This window comes from Polypterus senegalus, chromosome 15, assembly GCF_016835505.1.
Source record: "Polypterus senegalus isolate Bchr_013 chromosome 15, ASM1683550v1, whole genome shotgun sequence".
Taxonomy (NCBI): Eukaryota; Metazoa; Chordata; class Cladistia; order Polypteriformes; family Polypteridae; genus Polypterus; species Polypterus senegalus.
In genome coordinates, this window is record NC_053168.1 from 11,601,988 (window position 1) to 11,624,461 (window position 22,474).

At 40.0% G+C, this 22,474-nt stretch overlaps 1 protein-coding gene across 2 annotated transcripts in view; it reads left to right on the top strand.

Moving 5' to 3' along the window:
• Window positions 1-21,410, top strand: part of dnah5 (dynein, axonemal, heavy chain 5) — a 390,322-nt gene extending 368,912 nt beyond the window's left edge. For both annotated transcript variants that reach the window (XM_039736932.1, XM_039736933.1), the window contains exons 74-79: window positions 1,789-1,992; window positions 3,905-4,120; window positions 6,994-7,206; window positions 9,100-9,252; window positions 11,469-11,700; window positions 20,897-21,410. In XM_039736932.1, the coding sequence (XP_039592866.1) occupies window positions 1,789-1,992; window positions 3,905-4,120; window positions 6,994-7,206; window positions 9,100-9,252; window positions 11,469-11,700; window positions 20,897-21,048 (1,170 nt within the window). In that variant the 3' untranslated portion in view covers window positions 21,049-21,410. The remainder of the gene's footprint in view (window positions 1-1,788; window positions 1,993-3,904; window positions 4,121-6,993; window positions 7,207-9,099; window positions 9,253-11,468; window positions 11,701-20,896) is intronic.
• Window positions 21,411-22,474: the final 1,064 nt, after the last annotated feature.

Consider the following 22,474-nt stretch of genomic DNA (forward strand, 5'->3'; position numbering starts at 1 on the left):
ATTGAGGTAAAATGGCGGCTTTAAAAGCCAGTAAAGGGAATGACGTCATCTGGGCCGGAACCAGAAGTGACGTTGTTGGGACTGGAAGTGACGTCATCATTGACGACGGTACCCTGTGGGATTTCCCATGGATGGTCTGCAAGAGATTGAGAGAGAGACAGTCAGCGCACCCCGTCACCCCCTGGTCTGGCATGGAATTACTATCATTTAGGCCCTTCAGCTGTCTCTCAATCGCACGTGTATGACAATAGAAGTAGCCTGAATTGTTTGATATGTAGTTTTAAACTATGGAGCAGAGGAGGAAATCAAACATTATGGAGGGCTCGGCACATCAATGACTTGACGTGTGGATTGTGTGAGACGAGTAAAGTGAGATTTTTTCATGGAGTGGATGATAATGTTCACTGTTGTCCAACACGGGCCTATTCTATCAGAAAGTTTGTTATCTTCATTCTCCAAAAAAATGTGAGATTAAAAACTTTACTCAGCTATCATTACAAACTACATGGAGTACGTAACTTAACTTACATAGCCATATTTTTCCCCTTTACAGTAATCCCTCCTCGATCGCGGGGGTTGCGTTCCAGACCCCCCCACGATAGGTGAAAATCCGCGAAGTAGAAACCATATGTTTGTATGGTTATTTTTATATATTTTAAGCCCTTATAAACTCTCCCACACTGTTTATAAATATTCCCCACAGAGTTGTACAGCATAATCCCTTTGTATTCTCTTAGATATTAGGTAAGATTCACATATACTGTTTATATACAGTAAAACCTAAATATTATTTTAAAGATATTGAGTGTCTCCGATATCACATGTTACAGCCATTACGATAGACAGGCCACCAGCAATAAATACGTACAATGCAACAAAAATAGTATACAGTAAATGTGTGTACAGTGACACTGAACGTACGTACATGTACTAAGTACTGTAAGTAGAAAATTAATTATGGTTACTCACCAACAATGACACGATGACTTGTCCGATAACAATGAGTTTAATTTTACTGCACAACAAAGGAGAGCGTTACAGCCCTTAAAGGAGACTCTTCAGGCGATTGTGTAGCACTGCCGTTGTTCTTCTTCTGGCAGACTTCAATCCAAATCCCTAAAGCAGATTCCATCCAGACTACTGCCTTATTACATCCACTTACAACTCGTTTTGCACCCTGGTTGAAAGGACACTGCGGCCGTAGATCTTATATTCCTTTCCTACTTTTTAAATAAAAAGAATCGTAGCCTTCAACAAATCCAAAACGTTTACCTTTTCGGCAATCGTTAACATCTTCCGTTTGCACTTGGGCACGGCCCCTGAAGTTTTGGAGCCATAATGAAGGGCTTGACTATGCACAAAGATAAACACAAAAGAGCACAACACTTTACACAGTGAAACACGTTGATGCTGAATGAGCAAGACGAGACTTCCTGGTTAACACTGCATTCAGTATGCAGGAACTTAACTGCGTGCTCTGATTAGTTAGCTTCTCAGTCATCCGCCAATAGCGTCCCTTGTATGAAATCAACTGGGCAAACCAACTGAGCAAGCATGTACAGGAAGTAAAAAGACACATTGTCCACAGAACCTGCGAAGCAGCGAAAAATCCGCGTTATATATTTAGTTATGCTTTCATATAAAATCCGCGATAGAACGAAACCGCAAAAGTCAAAGCGCGATATAGCGAGGGATTACTGTATACTATTATAACATGAATAGTAAATGTCAGCTAACTGCACATTTTGTTAAAGATGTCTTAATCTTTTTTACCTTTTCTAATTTTAGGGGGTCTCCTGGAGTACGGTGCGTTACATGATTGGGGAGATCCAGTATGGAGGAAGGGTTACCGATGACTATGACAAGAGGCTTCTTAACACTTTCGCTAAAGTCTGGTTCAGTGAAATCATGTTTGGAGCCGATTTCTGTTTCTACAAAGGTTACAGCATTCCAAAATGTATCAACGTTGATCAGTATCTTCAGTACATACAGGTTTGTGTTATGAAATACCGAATACTCCATAATAAATGATTTTACATTGTTTGTAGATCTCACACTTAACATAAAACCACATAAGCTACTGTTTGATATGCAACAAATTGACCGCTCTGATCCTGGTCCTGGTGTGAAACTTCTCAGATTTCAGACCTTTCTGACGACGTTTTCATTTTTTCCTGGTGGGTTATCGAGTATAGGCTGCAGGGAATAATGAGCACATTTATTGATTTAATATTAAATCTACCACACAATGAAGTGTACAGAAAGTGAGGAGGTCTGAGTACCTTTCGAATCCATTGTAAATCGTATTGTTGATTCACTGGTCAACAAGCATTTTGCTACTGGGATTCTTTCACCTGTTCTTTAACAAATTTCACTTGCTGACTGCAAATCTGAAAACCATTTTCATCCAGCACGTCCCGTTTTTTAGTTAGTTGGACAACTAGGGTGATTGGATAGTGAAGATGGATAACCATTTTGATAAATACCGGTAATTCTACTAGGGATGCCACATGCTATTAACAGCTATGAGTTATTTACCTTGGCATTATTAATTTGATTTAAAAAATTATTCATTTTTAATTAGCGGAAAAAATTTTGTTACTGATTACCAAGTCTTATATGACTCTTAAGCATAATGACACAACTCAGACTAGACACTTGTTCCTTTAGGGGGCGATAGCTCCCTAGTTGGACTAAGTTCTTTCGTAATTGCGGCATTTTAAGAAACCGAAAACTATATAGATATATTAAAAGGCGACATCCCTCCTATAGTGATACGGTGGTAAAAATCACATAAGAGAAAATAACTTAGCTTTCTTTAATGACGATTTACGCGGCATTACAGATGGGAAGCCATAGCAAGACAATACCAAGGTGGGATCTTGATCTATACAGTCTGCAATTTTTCATCGCTGCGCTGGAAGGATTTTCAGGACGGATGACGATATCACCCATCCGTCTGGCTGCTGTCCAAGTCTTTCTTCTCCGCATGCAGGCCCTTACTTAGGTCCCAAACAAGGGAAGGAGAGGATTCCATTTCATCTCTAACATACAGAAATATTTCAATGCCCATTTTCGTAGCTGTACCTTGACTCTTGAAATGCTTGCATAGCACTTCTAAATGCTGAGAGCCCCTGTGTGCTAACTTTGGCCTGGCCTGTACATTTGAGTGAATTTATAAGATAATTATTGTACAAAGCACAGTGACATTAAACTTATATTCTTATTACAATGCTGCAGTAGGTAGTTGGTTTTACTGTTACCTTAACATAACATTGAATTTCTGGATGTTTCGTTCATTTGATTCACCACTACTTTGAATATTTTGTCAAGGCGATGGACAGAAACATCGATGCGTTTCAGCATTTAAGAAATAGGTCTGGTCTCGAGAAAAGTGAAGCCACAACTAAGCAAGTGTTTTTGTTGGCCCTGAAATCCCAGAACTGACGCTTGACGATGAGTTCAAAAGGAAATGGAAGCCCACTGAATCAGCAGCATGGGAAGAATTCGTGCAGGTTGTCCAGAATTTTCTTGGTAGTCGCAGAGCAGAGAGTTATGCTGAGCTTGTGGAGAACATGGTGGTATCGTCTTCTGGTTTGTTTTCAGAATAAACACATCAAAACATTTTTGGTGGGACAGAGTTCAAACTCCAGATATTGTCTTGATATATTGATATTCAAAACGTATCAAAACGTCAGTGATGTGTATCTCGAAAACCTGACGTGCTGGCTTAATTCCGATTTCACATATGAAATCAGTGTAAAAAACTTAATAAAGAGCTGGTCGGTAGTTCCCAGTAGCAAACAAAAACTATTTTTTGTAGACCTGTGCTATTTTCTAATTGATGTGATTTTGATTCTGCAAAGACAATCAACGTAAACGTTGCCGTTTGACTTTATTCAAGGGTTTACCTGCATATGACACCCCAGAAGTCTTTGGGCTTCACCCAAATGCCGACATCACATACCAGAGTAAGCTGGCAAAAGATGTCCTCGACACGATCCTGAGCATCCAGCCGAAAGACAGCGCGAGTGGAGGAGGAGAGACGAGAGAAGCCGTGGTCGGGAGACTGGCTGACGACATGCTGGAAAAACTTCCGGCCGACTACATTCCCTTTGAGGTATGCCATTGTGACATGGAGGTTGAACAGTTTTGCAAGGAGAGCGGTGACCTGTATTAGGGTTGTGGTTTTAAATATTGTTTTACAAAGAGGAAAAATTCAATCAGATGTGAAAGAAATGCTTACTAAAGCAAAAAAAGAAAATAGGAGTGAAGAATTTGTTAGTGCTTCTGTCTAAAACAAGAGCCGAACTTACTTGATTAATATAATTTTATATTCTGAGCAAACTAACAAAATCTAAAATTCAGAACCTTAAGAGAAACAAATCAGATTCATAATAATATTTGAAGGTTGCCGGCTGTTTTTATTTAGGGTGATTCTTTGCTTTAGTTCATACATAAAAATGAGGTCCGCTTCTGTAAATATTCCCTTTCTTCTTCTCGTCTTTCTTTTACTGGATTGCTTTGCTCTTTCCCTTTACAGAGCTTTTGCCTTTATGGATGCTTACCACAAAAATGGCATCATCCTCCCATTGGATCTCTGCTAACCTCCTCTGATTTACTCACTGGAACTCATGATCTTGGAGGACTCAGAATTGGAGGAGCTCTAATATTAATAAGTAGTTGGTCATATTAAGCCTGCTTAGGATCCAGCTGACCGGTGTGTGTTTGACTAATTATACTTCTTAATAGCGCTATGTGACCAGGTGAAAACAGACCAGGGTATTGTGGAGAAATGTTGGGGTACTAGCCACATCACCCCTTTGAATGAAGAAAAGAAAATAATGCTCTTCGGGCTTAGAGAAAGTAAAGGGGCTTCAAACAGCCTTCCAGAATCATTTAAACAAAATCACAGGATTCCTTCCTCATCAAGAATTAGGTGTAAATGTGACTGCGCCTTTCTGAACCGGCTCACTTTTATAGCGTATGTGCTGGATGGAGCAGAACCTTCTCAGGGTGTTTTTGGAGGGGCTAGGCTTTATCCTTGGTCAGCCTCTCAGAACTATGTGAGAAAAAGATGATACAGTCAGCGGCCGTGCCCCTGGGGTGGTACAACTCACCTCATCAGAGCCTGGCGGAGTGGTGGCTCTGACACCAGAAGTGAATCTACTCCATTGGGCCCTTGAGCAAGGCCCTTATCTTGCAATTGCTCCATCCTGGGTATGACGTTAATCTGCATCTAGCCCTGCCAGCAGGTTCTTCAACTTGCAGGGAAAACCTGGGGGTTGGTGGCAGCACGGTCACTCTAGCCATCATAAAAAGCCTCACATTGTTCCAGTGTTGTACTGAGGTGTCACCCGTTGCACGGCTGCACTCAGATCTCAACCCAGGTGGTTCATCGTGTGTTGAGTGCGGCAACGCAATGTAATCGCCGTATGCTCCCAACCTCTCTCTCCCTCTTAATGTTGTTTTCTTCCTTTCTTTTATTATGGTCTACTCAGCTTTTGGTTGCTGTTTCTTTCTTCCTTTATTTTTATTTATTCAAAGAACTTCTGTAAAAAGCCAAATTTCCTCCTGGGGACAAAAAGATCTATCTATCTATCTATCTATCTATCTATCTATCTATCTATCTATCTATCTATCTATCTATCTATCTATCTATCATATAGTGCCTTTCATATCTATCTATCTATCTATCTATCTATCTATCTATCTATCTATCTATCTAGAAAATAAGGTACAATACTCTGAATAGCAGTTAAAGCAGTCACCAGTTTTTTATGGCTTATACATCTTCCCCCCACTCTTGTCATGCCATTCATTAATGTCAACCTGCTTACTTCATACCAACAAGAATTAGGTCATGTCTGGTGACCCGTATTTAGAAAACATTTATCAGTTTTATTGCTTACAGAGATCATTAATTGTCTTATCAGTAACTGCCTGACCCTTGAACCTTTAAAACACAACATACCTATAAAGATATAGATTTGATTACAACTTAAAAAAAATAACTAGTATAAACCTATTTAATATACATGAAACCCAGTTCATTATTTATTTTTAAACAACATATATTTTCCTAGTGATAGGTTTAAACTTAACAGAGCAGAATACAAACCCTGACGTACACAATTTGAGTATCTATCTATCTATCTATCTATCTATCTATCTATCTATCTATCTATCTATCTATCTATCTATCTATCTTTTTCTTTTATTATATAGTGCCTTTCATATCTATCTATCTATCTTTTTCTTTTATTATATAGTGCCTTTCATATCTATCTATCTATCTATCTATCTATCTATCTATCTATCTATCTATCTATCTATCTATCTATCCATCCTTCCTTGTTGCTGTTCTGCTAAAGAAACTAGCAAAGGAGGAGGGAGAAGGACCAGAACTGTTTAACCGTTACACTATCCAAAATTGAATCCAGCAGCCCTGAATGATCTGCCGCCAAACACAACACGATAACCCAAACTTGGAACATGGTCTGAGGTTTTTTGCCAACAAACAGAAAACAAAGAATATTTTGCATAGATTTTCAAGGTACCCTCGGATGATTAGGGAGTGCTGCCTCGGACCTTTATCCGGTTACGCCGCTGATGTCACTCACTGCACACTTACAGTGAATTCCTCTACTGATGTTGTAGCAGCCCTGCCAAAAAATGGCAGAGCCCATAAAAAAGAAAATGGAAAAAGGTGTGAAAATATTTTTTCTATGTTAAATAATTTTTTTTTGCTCACAAAACCATTACAAGATTTGAATTCCGCTTACTTCAAAACCCAAAATCAGTATAAAAGGAACAATGAAAACAAAGGATAAGGTCCACAAAAGATTTAAAAGTGACTTCATTCATAACAGCTTCATGGCTGGGGTTAATTAAGATAACCTTGGATGGATATTCATTATTTACTTCCCATCTGTCTGAACAACAGAAAACCAATTTAAAACAAAATGTAAAATATATTCTTTTAATTAACAGGTCAAGGAAAGGCTGCAAAAAATGGGTGCCTTGCAGCCTATGAATATCTTCCTAAGGCAAGAGATTGATCGCATGCAAAGAGTTATAGTTCTGGTGAGAAACACGCTAACTGACCTGAAACTTGCCATTGACGGGACCATCATAATGAGTGAAAATCTACGAGATGCTTTAGACTGCATGTATGATGCCAGGATCCCTGCTCGATGGAAAAAGGTGGGTGAATGAGCTCTCTTCTTTATGGAGAATGCTAATGCTAAATGTTTTAAAGCAATTTACTCCTTGTTATTATGACAAACATCACACGGAGCAATTAAACTTATCCACTGCTGAATACAGTGATCCCTCCTCGATCGCGGGGGTTGTGTTCCAGAACCCCCTGCGAAAGGTGTAAATCTGCGAAGTAAAAACCATATGTTCATATGGTTATTTTTATATATTTTAAGCCCTTATAAACTCTCCCACACTGTTTATAAACATTTCCCGCACAGTTATACAGCGTAAATCCTTTGTATTCTCTTAAATATTAGGTAAGATTCATTGAAATTATGTATGTAAACACATTATTTATATACAGTAAAACCTAAATATTATTTTAAAGATATCGAGCATCTCCGATATCACATATGTTACAGCCATTATGATAGACAGGCCACCAGCAATAAATACGTACAATGCAAGAAAAATTGTATACAATAAAATGTGTGTACAGTGACACTAAACTATGTACATGTACTAAGTACTGTAAGTAGAAAATTAATTATGGTTACTCACCAACAATGACACGATAACTTGTCCGATAACGATGAGTTTAATTTTACTGCACAACAAAGAAGAGCGTTACAGCCCTTAAAGGAGCCTCTTCAGGCGATTGTTTAGCACCACCGTTGTTCTTCTTCCAGCAGTCAATCCTCCTGTCAATCATGAAGAATCCACTGCATCCACTAAACAGTGTCGTCATTTCCAGGCAGAGGAGTAGCTTCAGTGACAGACTTTTGTCACTGTCCTGCTCCACTGACAGACTGAGGAGATTGTTCCTCCCCCACACTATGCGACTCTTCAGTTCCACCCGGGGGAGTAAATGCTAACATTACTCAAAGTTATTGTCTGCTTTTTTATTTTTATTTTTTTCATTTTTCATTTTTATTACTACTTAATTTAATATTGCTTCTTTGTATCAGTATACCGCTGCTGGATTATGTGAATTTCCCCTGGGGATTAATAAAGTATCTATCTATCTATCTATCTATCTATCTATCTATCTATCTATCTATCTATCTATCTATCTATCTATCTATCTATCTATCTATCTATCTATCTAAATACCTAATACCAAATTCCTTCCGCCTACCGCCTTATTATGTCCACTTACAACTCGTTTTGCGACCTGGTTAAAGGACACTGTGGCCGTAGATTTTATATTATTTTCCTACTTTTTAAATAAAAAGAATCGTGGACTCATTGATGCCGTAATGGCGTCCTACAGCGTTGTAGCTGTTCCCTTCCTTCAACATATCCTAAACTTTTACCTTTGCATCTTCCATTGGCGCTTGGGCACGGCCCCTGAAGCAGTAGCAGGAGCAGATTGTTTTGGAGCCATAATGAAGGGCTTGACCATGCACAAAAATAAACACAAAAGAGCACAAAAATGAACTCTTTACACAGCGAAACACGTTGATGCTGAATGAGTGAGACAAGACTTCCTGGTTAACACAGCGGAATCGAATTTGGCGATGCGTTGCTGCGCCAATCAGCACACAGGAACTTAACTGCGCAAACCAACTGAGAAAGCATGTACCAGAAGTAAAAAGACACATTGTCAGCAGAAACTCACGAAGCAGCGGAAAATCCGTGTTATATATTGATATGCTTACATATAAAATCTGTGATAGAGTGAAGACGTGAAAGTCGAAGCGCGATATAGCGAGGGGTTACTGTAACCAAAAGGTAACTTTTCACTTTTTGCAAATATATTTCACATGTAGCTTTGCAAAAGCTGACAGATATTTTTCCAGTGTCTATTGGCAGTCATTGAGAATATTCCCCACACTTCACAAAAACTCCTCTAAATACGAGGAAAATTGACCGTGTTCATTTCTCTGTTTCCAGGCGTCTTGGGAATCAAGTACTTTAGGCTTCTGGTTCACCGAACTTCTTGAAAGAAACCGCCAGTTTCACTCTTGGATCTTTGAGGGACGACCAAACTGTTTCTGGATGACGGGCTTTTTTAATCCGCAAGGCTTTTTAACTGCAATGAGACAGGTGCGTGTTATGCCAATGTGTAGTGTTATGCAGTATACCGCTACTGAGAAAGTACCGAAAAAAACAATTTTTTAAACGGTATGTAAACAGCATTAAGCTAATTTTGGAACTAGAAATGTGTTGCCGCTTTATCATCCTTCCTGTTATATCGTCCCTGTCCACACTGGGTGGGAAGCTGGTTAATCCGTCACAGCTTTTAATTTAATCTTTTTAACTTCAATAAAATAAGCTAAACTCTTTTAATATGCATTTGGTTTAGAGTCTTACCCTTTTCTGGTCTCAAAGGTGTTAGGGTGGGTGTAAACTTAAGTGTTTTATCGAAGGGCTAAGCAGGGTTAGGGATGTCAAGTAGAGGTCTACGAGACAATGACCTGCAACAATAATCAAGACTGTCCAAGCATTAACACCAGGAGCAGAGATTTGGGTCTGTAAGGGTGGACCTTAAGGTTCCCTAAGGTCACCACTGCCTCCTCATCTCTCACATAGGAAAGAGAGACAGATAAGTTGGGTATGCCGCCAGGCCTGGATCAACCTGGTGGTTGGCAGGTAAATGGGGAAGTAGAGGGCACAGTGTGGGCAGCAGGGATGTTCCGTGTGAGCTTTCCTGTGGAGTAATGCAAACGATGGTGCAATTCAGTGCGTCTTTGTGGAGAAAATATGTAGCATTTTTTTTAGGAAATGTATTGCACTCCTCTAGGGCAATGTGAAAGAGATGCTTAAATAGAATTGGTTTTAGTAGCGTGGTACAGTCGCAGAAAAGAACACAGGCAAAAATGGAGGCATGAACAGGGATATAGGAAAGGGTTTTCCTTGTTTATTATCTAAACAAAAAAAGTTTAAACTCACAAAAACTGTTAACTGAGTTTCACACAAATTGTAGTGTCCATTTCATGAAACTGTTTCCAAATTGAACATTGCCTATTTTGCTCATCACTATACATTTCTTTCCATATCCCGATTCCTGTGAGACAAATTCATTAACAAGAAAGTTATTTATGGGCCACTGTCTTCATTGCATTCTTCTTTTATTATAGCACTAGCTGTGCTATCTGCCTAAGATGGTGTTTTATCTTGGTAGAGTAATATATTTCGCTCTACTTTCCCCTATTGTATTATTAAGATGTAGCCTTAGAATGCCTAATCTCACAGACTTACAACTGTTTATAAGGTATTATTGTATATAACGTATCCCCACCTTCTCTTCTATATCTATAACCTCAGGCAATTAGATGTAGTAAAAAGACAAGCAGGAGTTAAGTTACACATAAAATAATGTATTATTGATAATATTCCTAAATAATAACAAAATGCAAAGTACATTTGAATATTGGCAACCATACAACCTGATAAAATGGTGATGTGTAGTTCCAGACTTGTAATTACTTAAAATGTCTCTAGTTAAGGCATCATTGGTGCTCAGCTTTCTTCAGAACAGGCCACAAGCCTGTTCAATATGTCTGCTGTGCTCTTCATTTTGTTGTCTTCATCATCACAGGTTAGCAAGAGAGATGTTTCTTTCAGATGTTAGTAAGAGAAAGAGAGTGAGATAAAGCAACCAAATGTATGGGTTTTCTGCCCAGCCCCTACAGCCAATAGGACATCATGGTACTTAGAGGCCTCTGAGACAAGCCAATTCCAAACAGCCATACCGTAGACCAATGGGGGAATAGAACACCCCAACATCCCCCTCACAGACCACATGTTAAGCTAACCTGGCTTAATGTGGAGGATGAGAGAAAGACTTTAGCAAAGAAACACTCGCCAAACTGGTTTAAGACACATCTCCCAAATCGTAAAATTACAAAGAGACTTAGTCGTACATTTGGGGTGGGGGGGCAAACACGAATGCCTCTCACCAAAGTAACACTAAATTACATTGCTTTGCCTAAATTATAATAAAGACATACAAAACATTTATCAAGTTATATGAAAAGTCTTACATCACAACAGATGGGATGAAGTCTAAATAATCAATGTAAATTTCAACTTTAAAGTTTATAATGAACCATTTACAGGAATGCATTTTGTTATTAATGTAATAATAAAATGCACTGCATTTGTCATTCTGAACAATGTCGCATCACACACATTTGTATTAATAAAATGCAGTACTAAAAATGTTTGTGATGCGTCGTCTGTTGGAGTGACAGAGAAAAAGCAACCAGATACACAGAAACATCCTTTAATTAAGATGAATGATTTGTCAAATTTTATAGGAAATTACACGCGCTAACAAAGGATGGGCATTGGACAGTGTGGTGCTTTGCAATGAAGTCACAAAATGGATGAAAGATGACATCACGCAACCTCCTGCTGAAGGGGTCTATGTCTATGGGTTGTACCTGGAAGGCGCTGGATGGGACAGGAGAAACTGCAAACTCATTGACTCCAAGCCCAAGGTTCTGTTTGAAATGATGCCTGTCATACGGATTTATGCCGAAAACAACAGTGAGTATGCAAAATTTTCTGACATGTCACTTGTTACTTCTTCTGTGACATACAGGATTTGAAGTTCTAATATTGCAAGTGTAGGCCTGTATTTGTAGTACAAAGTCTGACCGATACGCATCGTGCCATTTGTGATTAACAAGCTTCATGATTCTTATATAAGGCAACTCTAGTCGAGAAGTTCAACAAGGGGGTGTTTGTGGTTGGGTTTGCAGCAGGCTATTCACCTGGGATTTCTTTCAGACTGAGGATAGCCTCTCCCGCGTCTAGTGATAGAAGCATATTGGTCTGAGAAAGGGTTTTGGAATCTAAAGTTCAAGTTTACAGTTTGGTACAAAGTACAGTGAAATTCTTATTTTGCACAACTGGCCAACATGCGCCATGCCATTGTGCTTAACAATGTTATGGACTAGGAGTCCCAAAGTTCCAAATGTGCCCACTAGAGGGGGAAATCCCATCAAATAAACCCCAGATGGTAACATAGAGAGGGCCCTTGTAGAATCTTTTTAAAATAAAAAGGATTTATTCTGCACAAAAATGCTCTGTAACGCAAGAAGCTCTGTGGAGCACAAATGGCAAAAAGGAACTGCCTGAAAACAACAAGTCCAAATCCAAAGCAAAACCAAAACAGATCACGGGTTCAAAAATCCAAGAAATAACAAAAATCCGAGGAACTCATTCAACCCGAGCACATTCAACAATGAACTGCCAGGAACTGTGGGAAACCCTCGGGGCTTTATAGGTCTGAGAGCACAACCTGGCAGTGATGGGCATGTGGACCTGCCTGTTGGGGGATCACCTACAAAACACAAGGCACATAACAAAGGCATTGACACACAGACAATATCAAATACAAAGAGAAATGCAAATAAACATACATAAAATTAACACAAACAGGAGACAAAAATTTGAACCCTAACTAGGGGAAGTAACCAGGCTGATATATAACAAATATGTTTCATGATTTTTGGTTCAAGCATTCCCAGTAGAAATATACAATAAGCGGATGATTCTTATTGGGCCTGCAGCAGGCTGTTATTCTGGTACAAAAAACTACAGTGGTGCGTCATACTTCAAACTTAAATCATTTCAGGAGGCCGTTTGAATTCTGAATTGTTCGAAGTCCGAATCAATTTTCCCTATTAGAAATGACAGAAAGTGAATTAATCCATTCCCAGACCCTAAACAATACCAATTTCGATGAACTCAGACAGCAAATACACATAATTTAAGGTAAAAATAACACAATTATAGTAATAATTATTATAATAATAAAACATGAAATCAATAAATAAAATATTTAATTACTGTATAATAAAATGAAATGTATGGCAGCACGCATAGACACAGTGGGTTGGTGGTCCTCCTTTTGCGGCTTTCTTTGTCCTTTTGTGTAATGTTGCTGTTCGTCATAATCACATTCTGCTGGGCGAATAACGACTACAACCTCAACGATCTCCTACAAATAGGACTATGCAGCAAGCAGACTGTTACAGCTGAGTTTCTCTGCTTCTATGACATCCCAGGGGGCATAGCTAGGTGTCAGGAGTCCCCGTGGATTACCAGGCAGTGCAGGGACAGGAGGCAGAAGTGGGGCTGCTGGGCTGGCATGCTGGCAAGGCTATGGAAGCAGACTCTTCCTAGTATTTTTCTTCACCAAAGCATGATCCCTCGCAAACAAGATGCACAAACTGATGCTGCGGGTTGCAGCGAATAAGATCGTTAAGGACGGTTGCAATCTGCTAATTACAGACACTGGGCTTCATTCACTCATTCCAAATACAGCTATTGAGCTAATAGGCCGCACAGTACACCGGCAGGACAGGACCAGAGATTCCGGTAAGAGAAAGAGGGGGATTTATGACTATATGTCAACAACAGCCGGCATACTAAAACTAAGACAGTACAAAACAGATGACATTTAGGCTCGCTGCGTAAGCACCATCTGTTGCTGCATTTTGTTTCACTGTGTGCACAGTTTGAACATAGAAGCATCATTTGAACTCCAGATCATATTTCTCTCGAATTTAGCATTTAAACTCTGGGACATTCGAAGTTAGAATCTTTTGAAGTACAAGGCACCACTGTATAGTGTTGGGTTTACTATTACTATTTACTAGTTAGACTGATCCCTTAATAAAGTGGGGACTATTGATGTAGCATTTAAATCTAAGTGTAGAAGCTTTAAATGATTTCTTATCTGCAAAGGTTACGTAATCGCAATTGAGATCCATGGCACCTCAGTAATGCTCCAAAACCATTTCCTTTGTTAACGCAGATTTTTCAGATATTTTTACCATCACTGATCTTTGTTGAATAGGATTTGTGTTAACAATTGATGATAACTGTTAGCTTTTTAAATTCTGATGTAGAGTTTCACTGGCCTTTTGTTTCTTTACTTTGTGGAATCTGCCACATGTTTGGGAATTTTAGCTCCTTCATAGTCATTCGCAGGTCATACTTAACGTGCTGCTGTTTCCCTTCCTTGTCTACGGCACGTCAATAGTGCTGGTCAAAGTCCATTTGGAGCCCTTAGGAATGGTGGATCAACATTACCCTTTGTCGTTCACAACAGGTAGTTGGTATTATTAGACTTTGACAACTGGCAGTGGGGGTTTCAGGAGAATTCAGGGTCCCTACAGTAACATAAATGGCAACCTTTGGTGTACAGAGAGTGCACGCTTACTTTAACAAGCAGCACCAAGCGGCTGATGGCACCCACTCAGTATCATCAGAGTTTGATGACCAGGTTGGGGTCCTCCGTGCCTACAGCATGTGCCCTGTAACTTTCATTAATGACACCCCTTGGAATGGGGATTTAGGCTTTTCTGATGAAGGCATTACTGTTGATGCGGGTTTGTGTGCAAAATGTTGATGGCCATCGGTTACACTCGTTCTTCCTGCTTAAAACCTTTCTACCCATTCATAAACTTAACATTGACAAAACATGTTTTCAGAAAGAGTTACAAATTCAATACAATTTCAAAAACTGAAATCTTACATCCATAGAAGTATTCAGATCATTTGCTGTGGCAGGTCCATCCTGTTTGCTTTAATTCTCCTTGAGATGTGTCCAGAACTGGACTGGAGTCTACCTGTGGTAAACTGAATTGACTGGACATCGTTTAGAAAGGCACATGTGTACCTGTGTATGGAATGTCTTACAATCCACACTGCATGTCAGGAAAAGCCGGGAAGTCCAAGGAGCACTCTTGTAGACCTCCATGAACAAATTGTGGTGAGGCACAGATCAGGGCAAGGGGATGAAAACCATTTCTACAGCTTTGAGTGTTCCCAAACCTCAATAACTATGAAATGGAAGAGGTGTAGAATCACCAGGACTCTTCCTAGAGATGGCTGTCAGACCAACTTGAGTAGCCAAGCAAATCATTTCTTGGTCAAGCCAAAAATCACATGGCCACTCTAATAGACCTCCAGAAGTCCTCTGCTGAGATCGGAGAACCTTTTGGAAGGATGACAGTTTCAGCAATGTTCCGTCAATCAGGGGTTAATGGTAGAGTGACTAGATGAAAGTCATTCTTGAAGGAAAGGCATTTAAAACACGCCTGAGGATGGTGCTCTGGTCTGAAGAGACAAACAAACTCTTTAAGCAGAACTCCAAACAGTATGTCCAAAGAAGACCAGTCACTGCTCATCACTAATACTTCCCTAGTGTGAAGCACAATGTTGTGGAAAACAAAGAAAAAAAAAGTCTCATATCATCCCAATAAATCAAATCCAAAGACATCCTTCATTTACACCAGGGGTCCTCAATCACAGTCCTGGAGGGCTGCAGTGGCTATGGGTTTTCATTCCAGCCAGTGTCCTAATTAGAACTCAATCCTTGCTGATAATGATAGTTGGTGTTTAACTCTATGCCTTGTTAGTGCCTTTATTCATCAAATACAAATTATAGTTACTTTGTAGATCAGAGGTCCTCAGTTACAGTCCTGGAGGTCTGCTATGGCTTCAGGTTTTCACTTTAACCAATTTCTGAATTAGAAACCTTTTATTTACTACTAAAGCAATACGTTTTTTGGGCTTAATTTGAGTTTGCTTGCCTGCTACCATTCAGAACCCTTAATTGCCTATTTTAGATTTTAGCACCTGAATTTAACCTTTAATTATTGCCTGTTTTCTTAATCAGACATTAGTTAATAATGAGATGCAGATAACCAATAAACCAGCAGCTCTCCCGCTAATGTGCTTACCATGAAGTGTTTAGAAATGAATGAGAGGAGAATTGGAAGGACCATTACGTTTAAATCTATTCTGGTCCACAAAACACATGGATAATGTTCTCACAGAAGGAAACTCTACAGTGCAATTCAAATTGCTCTTGGATGAATGCAAGCATTAACAAGCCAAATAGTTCAATACCAAGTTTCTTTATCAGCATGGACTGTCTTCTAATTGGGAAACTAGTTGGAATAAAAACCTGCAACCACAGCAGCCCTCCAGGACTGTGATTGAGGACCCCTGATTCACACCAACCAGTGGAAGCTCACCATGTGAGCAACAAGGCTCTCCATAGCAATTCTGCTTAGTCTTAGGTCGGGGATATACTTAATGATACGCGATGCATTAGCTTGAGAATGCTGCTGCTATGCAAGCAGTGTACTGTCTATACCTGTGTGCATGCTTGAAGTAAATATGGAGGATTCCACCAGGTGTCAGTGTGAGAAATCATCACATGGAGAAAACAATGTCCGGTTTCACTGTGTTGTAAGTTGAGGGAAGAAAGATAAAAATTGTTTGCATTTTAAGAGTCGGGAGCAGCAACACAGAATGTCGAGATGGTATGTGATACCTTTAAATGTATCATGTCATTACGATGGGGAAAATGCAACGCTTGTATTGCCTATGTAAGAATTGGATGAAGAAAAGCACCATGAAGACTTCTGCATGTCAGCATTTAAACTTGATAATTTGCTTCACCGCATCGAACCATTCATCAAACATCAAATCGTGCAGATTGATCCTGTTAGAGCTGCAATGTGGGCTTGCTGTCACATTTTGATAGTAAAGAATGATGCTGGAGTCCCGAAACCACAACTTGCACAAACACATCATCCATATTTCTGTTGGTACTGCAACTCACTCTTGTGTTGTGTTAATTTCTGAGGTCGTGCTCAGAAGATGTGTCAAAAGGACACTGAGAAAATGGGGCGGCAAAGATGCTTGTGTTGTAAGCATTCTGAGCAGGAAGTATAAACTGTCCCTTAAGAGAACAGATTCAGTTATCACATAGGATTATTTGCATATACAGTGGGATGCAAAAGTTTGGGCAACCTTGTTAATAGTCATTATTTTCCTGTATAAATCGTTGGTTGTTACGATAAAAAATGTCAGTTAAATATATCATATAGGAGACACACACAGTGATATTTGAGAAGTGAAATGAAGTTTATTGGATTTACAGAAAGTGTGCAATAATTGTTCAAACAAAATCAGGCAGGTGCATAAATTTGGGCACCGTTGTCATTTTATTGATTCCAAAACTTTTAGAACTAATTATTGGAACTCAAATTGGCTTGGTAAGCTCAGTGACCCCTGACCTACATACACAGGTGAATCCGAGTATTTAAGGGGGTCAATTGTAAGTTTCCCTCCTCCTTTAATTTTCTCTGAAGAGTAGCAACATGGGGGTCACAAAACAACTCTCAAATGACCTGAAGACAAAGATTGTTCACCATCATGGTTTAGGGGAAGGATACAGAAAGCTGTCCCAGAGATTGAAGCTGTCTGTTTCCACAGTTAGGAACATATTGAGGAAATGGAAGACCACAGGCTCAGTTCAAGTTAAGGCTCGAAGTGGCAGACCAAGAAAGATTTCGGATTGACAGAAGCGACGAATGGTGAGAACAGTCAGAGTCAACCCACAGACCAGCACCAAAGACCTACAACATCATCTCGCAGCAGATGGAGTCACTGTGCATCGTTCAACCATTCGCACTTTACACAAGGAGATGCTGTATGCGAGAGTGATGCAGAGGAAGCACAAACAGAGCCGCTTGAGGTCTGCTCAAGCACATTTGGACAAGCCAGCTTCATTTTGGAATAAGGTGCTGTGGACTGATGAAACTAAAATTGAGTTATTTGGGCATAACAAGGGCGTTATGCATGGAGGAAAAAGAACACAGCATTCCAAGAAAAACACCTGCTACCTACAGTAAAATATGGTGGTGGTTCCATCATGCTGTGTGGCCAGTGCAGGGACTGGGAATCTTGTCAAAGTTGAGGGACACATGGATTCCACTCAGTATCAGCAGATTCTGGAGACCAATGTCCAGGAATCAGTGACAAAGCTGAAGCTGCACCAGGGCTGGATCTTTCAACAAGACAACGACTCGAAACACTGCTCAAAATCCACTAAGGCATTCATGCAGAGGAACAAGTACAACGTTCTGGAATGGCCATCTCAGTCCCCAGACCTGAATATAATTGAAAATCTGTGGTGTGAGTTAAAGAGAGCTGTCCATGCTCGGAAGCCATCAAACCTGAATAAACTAGAGATGTTTTGTAAAGAGGAATGGTCCAAAATACCTTCAACCACAATCCAGACTCTCACTGGAACCTACAGGAAGCGTTTAGAGGCTGTAATTTCTGCAAAAGGCGGATCTACTAAATATTGATTTCATTTCTTTTTTGTGGTGCCCAAATTTATGCACCTGCCTAATTTTGTTTGAACAATTATTGCACACTTTCTGTAAATCCAATAAACATCATTTCACTTCTCAAATATCACTGTGTGTGTCTCCTCTGTGATATATTTAACTGACATTTTTTATCGTAACAACCAACGATTTATACAGGAAAATAATGACTATTAACAAGGTTGCCCAAACTTTTGCATCCCACTGCAGTAGCTAGTAAACATTCAATCCTACCAATGAGCACTCAGATAAATGGTACAAACTATAGCAATACCAAGAGCCATTAAGTAACATTTGAAGGTCCCTAAAGGTTAATCATTAAAAATCTCATCTAAACATTTGGTTTACAGAGTAAGAGGACTGACACCCTGTTCAGGCTTTTTTGACGGCCTTATCACTTGCTAGCTGGGATAGGCACAACAGACCCCACCTAAGACACACCCCACCTCCAATTCAATCCCGTTCAGGATTAGACAGGTTAGAAAATACCTGACTGACTGACTTACTTCTTCTTCTTTTTTCGGCTGCTCTCATTATGGGTTGCCACAGTGGATCATCTTCTTCCATATATTCCTGTCCTCGTCATCTTGCTGTGTTACACCCACCACCTGGATGTCCTCTCTTACCACATCCATAAATCTTCTCTTAGGCCTTCCTCTTCTCCTCCTCTTACCTGGCAACTCTATCCTCAACATCCTTTTGCAATATACTCAGCATCTCTCCTCTGCACATGTCCAAACCAACGCCATCTTGTCTCTCTGACTTTGTCTCCCACCTGAGCTGACCCTCTAATGTCCTCATTTTTATTCCTGTCCATCCTTGTCACACCCAATGCAAGTCTTAGCATCTTTAACTCTTCCACCTCCAGCTCTGTCTCCTGCTTTCTGGTCAGTGCCACCATCCCCAGCCCATATAACAGCTGGTCTCACTGCTGTTTTGTAGACCTTCCCTTTCACTTTCTGATACCCGTCTGTCACAAATCACTCCTGACACTCCACCCACTCCACCCTGCCTGCACTCTCCTTTTCTCCTCTCTTCCACACTCCCCATTACTTTGTACTGTTGATCTCAAGTATTTAAACTCATTCACATTTGCCAGCTCTACTCCCTGCATCTCACCATTCCACTGACCTCCGTCTCATTCACACACATGTATTCTGTCTTGGTGTACCTACTGACCTTCATTCCTCTCCTCTCTAAAGCAGATCTCCACCTCTCCTGGGTCTCCTCAACCTGCTCCCTACTCTTGCTACAGATCACAATGTCATCAGCAAACATCATAGTCCACGTGAACTCCTGTCTAATCTCGTCTGTCAACCTGTCCATCACCATTGCAAATAAGAAAGGGCTCAGAGCCGATCCCTGATGTAATCCCACCTCCATCTTGAATGCACCCATCACTCCTACCACATACCTCACCACTGTCACACTTCCCTCGTACATATCCTGTACAACTCGTACGTACTTCTCTGCCACTTCTGACTTCCTCATACAATACCACAGCTCCTCTCAGTCACCCTGTCATATGCTTTCTCCAGGTCCACAAAGACGCAATGCAACTCCTTCTGGCCTTCTCTCTACTTCTCCATCAACATCCTCAGAGCCAACATTGCATCTGTGGTGCTCTTTCTTGGCATGAAACCATCCTGCTGCTCACTAATCATCACCTCCCTTCTTAACCGAGCTTCCACTACTCTTTCCCATAACTTCATGCTGTGGCTCATCAATTTTATTCCCCTGTAGTTACTGCAGTCTTGCACATCCCCTTATTCTTAAATATCGGCACCAGTGCAATTCTTCTGCAATTCCATTAAACAATCTGGTTAAAAACTCCACTGCCATTTCTCCTAAACACCTCCATGCTTCCACAGGTATGTCATCTGGACCAAAAGCCTTCCCATTCTTCATCCTCTTCATAGCTGTCCTTACTTCCTACTTGTTAATCTGTTGCACTTCCTGATTCACTATCTCCACATCATCCAACCTTCTCTCTCTCTCTCTCTCATTCATCAGCTTCTCAAAGTACTCTTTCCATCTGCTAAACACCCTCTCCTTGTGTGTGAGTTCGTTTCCATCTTTATCCTTTATCACCCTAACCTGCTGCACATCTTCTTCTATGTAAACTGTTATCACAGACTAAAGCACAAAGGTTAGGTATGTTCTCATTTCCTAATATAAAGAGTATGGGTTAAAATAAAGTCAGGAGGCCCTTGTTTAACAGGCAGGCAGTTTCAAGCACCTTTTACCTTTTCCCCTTATACTAGGGATGGCAGGGTCATCTTCTGTGGGTGCTTTACAGCAGCAGGGACAGGAAGACGGGTCAAAATTAAGAGGAAGATGAAAGAAAGCGTGGCAGGGTTAAAAATGCTGCCTATCCAATGCAAAAATAATTTAACATTAACATTCCCTAGCAACCGTAACAAGAATTGGATTGAGTGTGTTGAGTTTTGCTATGTTACAAATATAATTTGAAATTCTTATTAATTCTGATTGATTTGAATAAAAATACTTTTTTTGTTACACTTCTCTGTTATTCACAGGTACAAGAGATCCTCGCTTGTACTCCTGTCCAATATACAAAAAGCCTGTGCGGACGGATCTGAATTACATCGCGGCTGTGGACCTTCGAACGGTGCAAATGCCGGAACACTGGATCCTACGGGGTGTCGCTCTGCTTTGCGATGTGAAGTAACCGTATTTACTGTGCATGCGTACTTTGTATTATTATTATGAAACAGTGTTTAGTTTGATATATCTTATGAAAAATAAAATGTCAGGTTATGACTTTGGTTGATCAATTAAAGTTCTTTAGCATGAAATACAAATATATTCCAGTATGGCCTAATTTAAGAAATTGTAATATACAAATTGAAGCTTTTCATATTTTGAATCTGTACAGTACATATTACTGTATGTTTTGGAATAAAAAAACACTATTTTTGTTGTATACTGTGTAAAGATATCTAAAGGTGAATAGTAGCAAATTAAACATGAATTATAAGGATTACAAATGTTTACCTGATGAAGATGCCGTGAATAAACCTTTTTTTTTAAATAAAATCTTTCATATTTTTTTGTATATGTATTCTCCTTTCTGGTCATTTGAGGGAATGACAGTCTGATAATGTGACACATTTTTTTGGGGCGCCAACCTGGCCATCCCTGCACAATGGCATTTGAAAAGAAACAAAACTGTTGCCACCGTATCACTCCGGCTAGCTTAGTCTGAATGACTTTGTTGCCTTGTGTTGCTCCTTTGCTTGGGTCGCTTTGAACAAGAAGTGACTCCTCCTTTCCGGTGCAGTTTTACTTTCATGGCCCAGGGACCAGAAGGGGAGGAATCAGTTACCCTCATTAGGCGATCTCTCTGCACTGTGGAGGGAGAAGAAGAAAACAAGACATTTAGTGGCAGCGCCCCCTTTCGGTTCAGGCTGGTGGAACCAGGACTGTGGAGTCGGTTGATAAATCCTTCGACTCCAACTCCTTAGTTTCTGGTACTTCTGACTCCGACTCCTCTGTATTTAATATGCTAATGTATTTTCCATGTTGATTAACACTAGAATTACCAGAGTCTACGAAAAAACTCGTAGATCCGGCCCACCTTCAATCCGTTCGCACCTCTCCGCCAGCCTCTTTTGTCCTGTAAATGTGCCGATAAAGACAAGCAGCAAGCAGCCTACTAATTTCATCTCCCCACCGCCTTAGAATGTGCACAAAGTTCTCCAGCTCATACCTTGATTGATTATTTGGGAGTGAAGTGCTGGAGTTTTAGAGTGGAAATAATAGATCATTATTTGGAACCCATGCATTTCATGTTTGTCCCGTTTCTACAATAATCTGTGTAAACACATTTTTAAAACAGAAACAGTTTTCATATTTTAGTAGTAAAGGACATAATGTAGGCATAAACTATATAATGTATGAAGCCTGAAGTCCAAAGAGCAGATAAACACTTTCACAAAAGGTTAAAGGAAAAGACACCAGCTTCCATGGCATAGCGGTAAGATTTGCTGACTTGTAATCAGGAGTCCCCAGTTCGATCCCGACTGTACTCCAGTATTTCTTGGAACTTGGTCCTTAACCCTACTCTATCATAATACATAAACATGTACTCATAA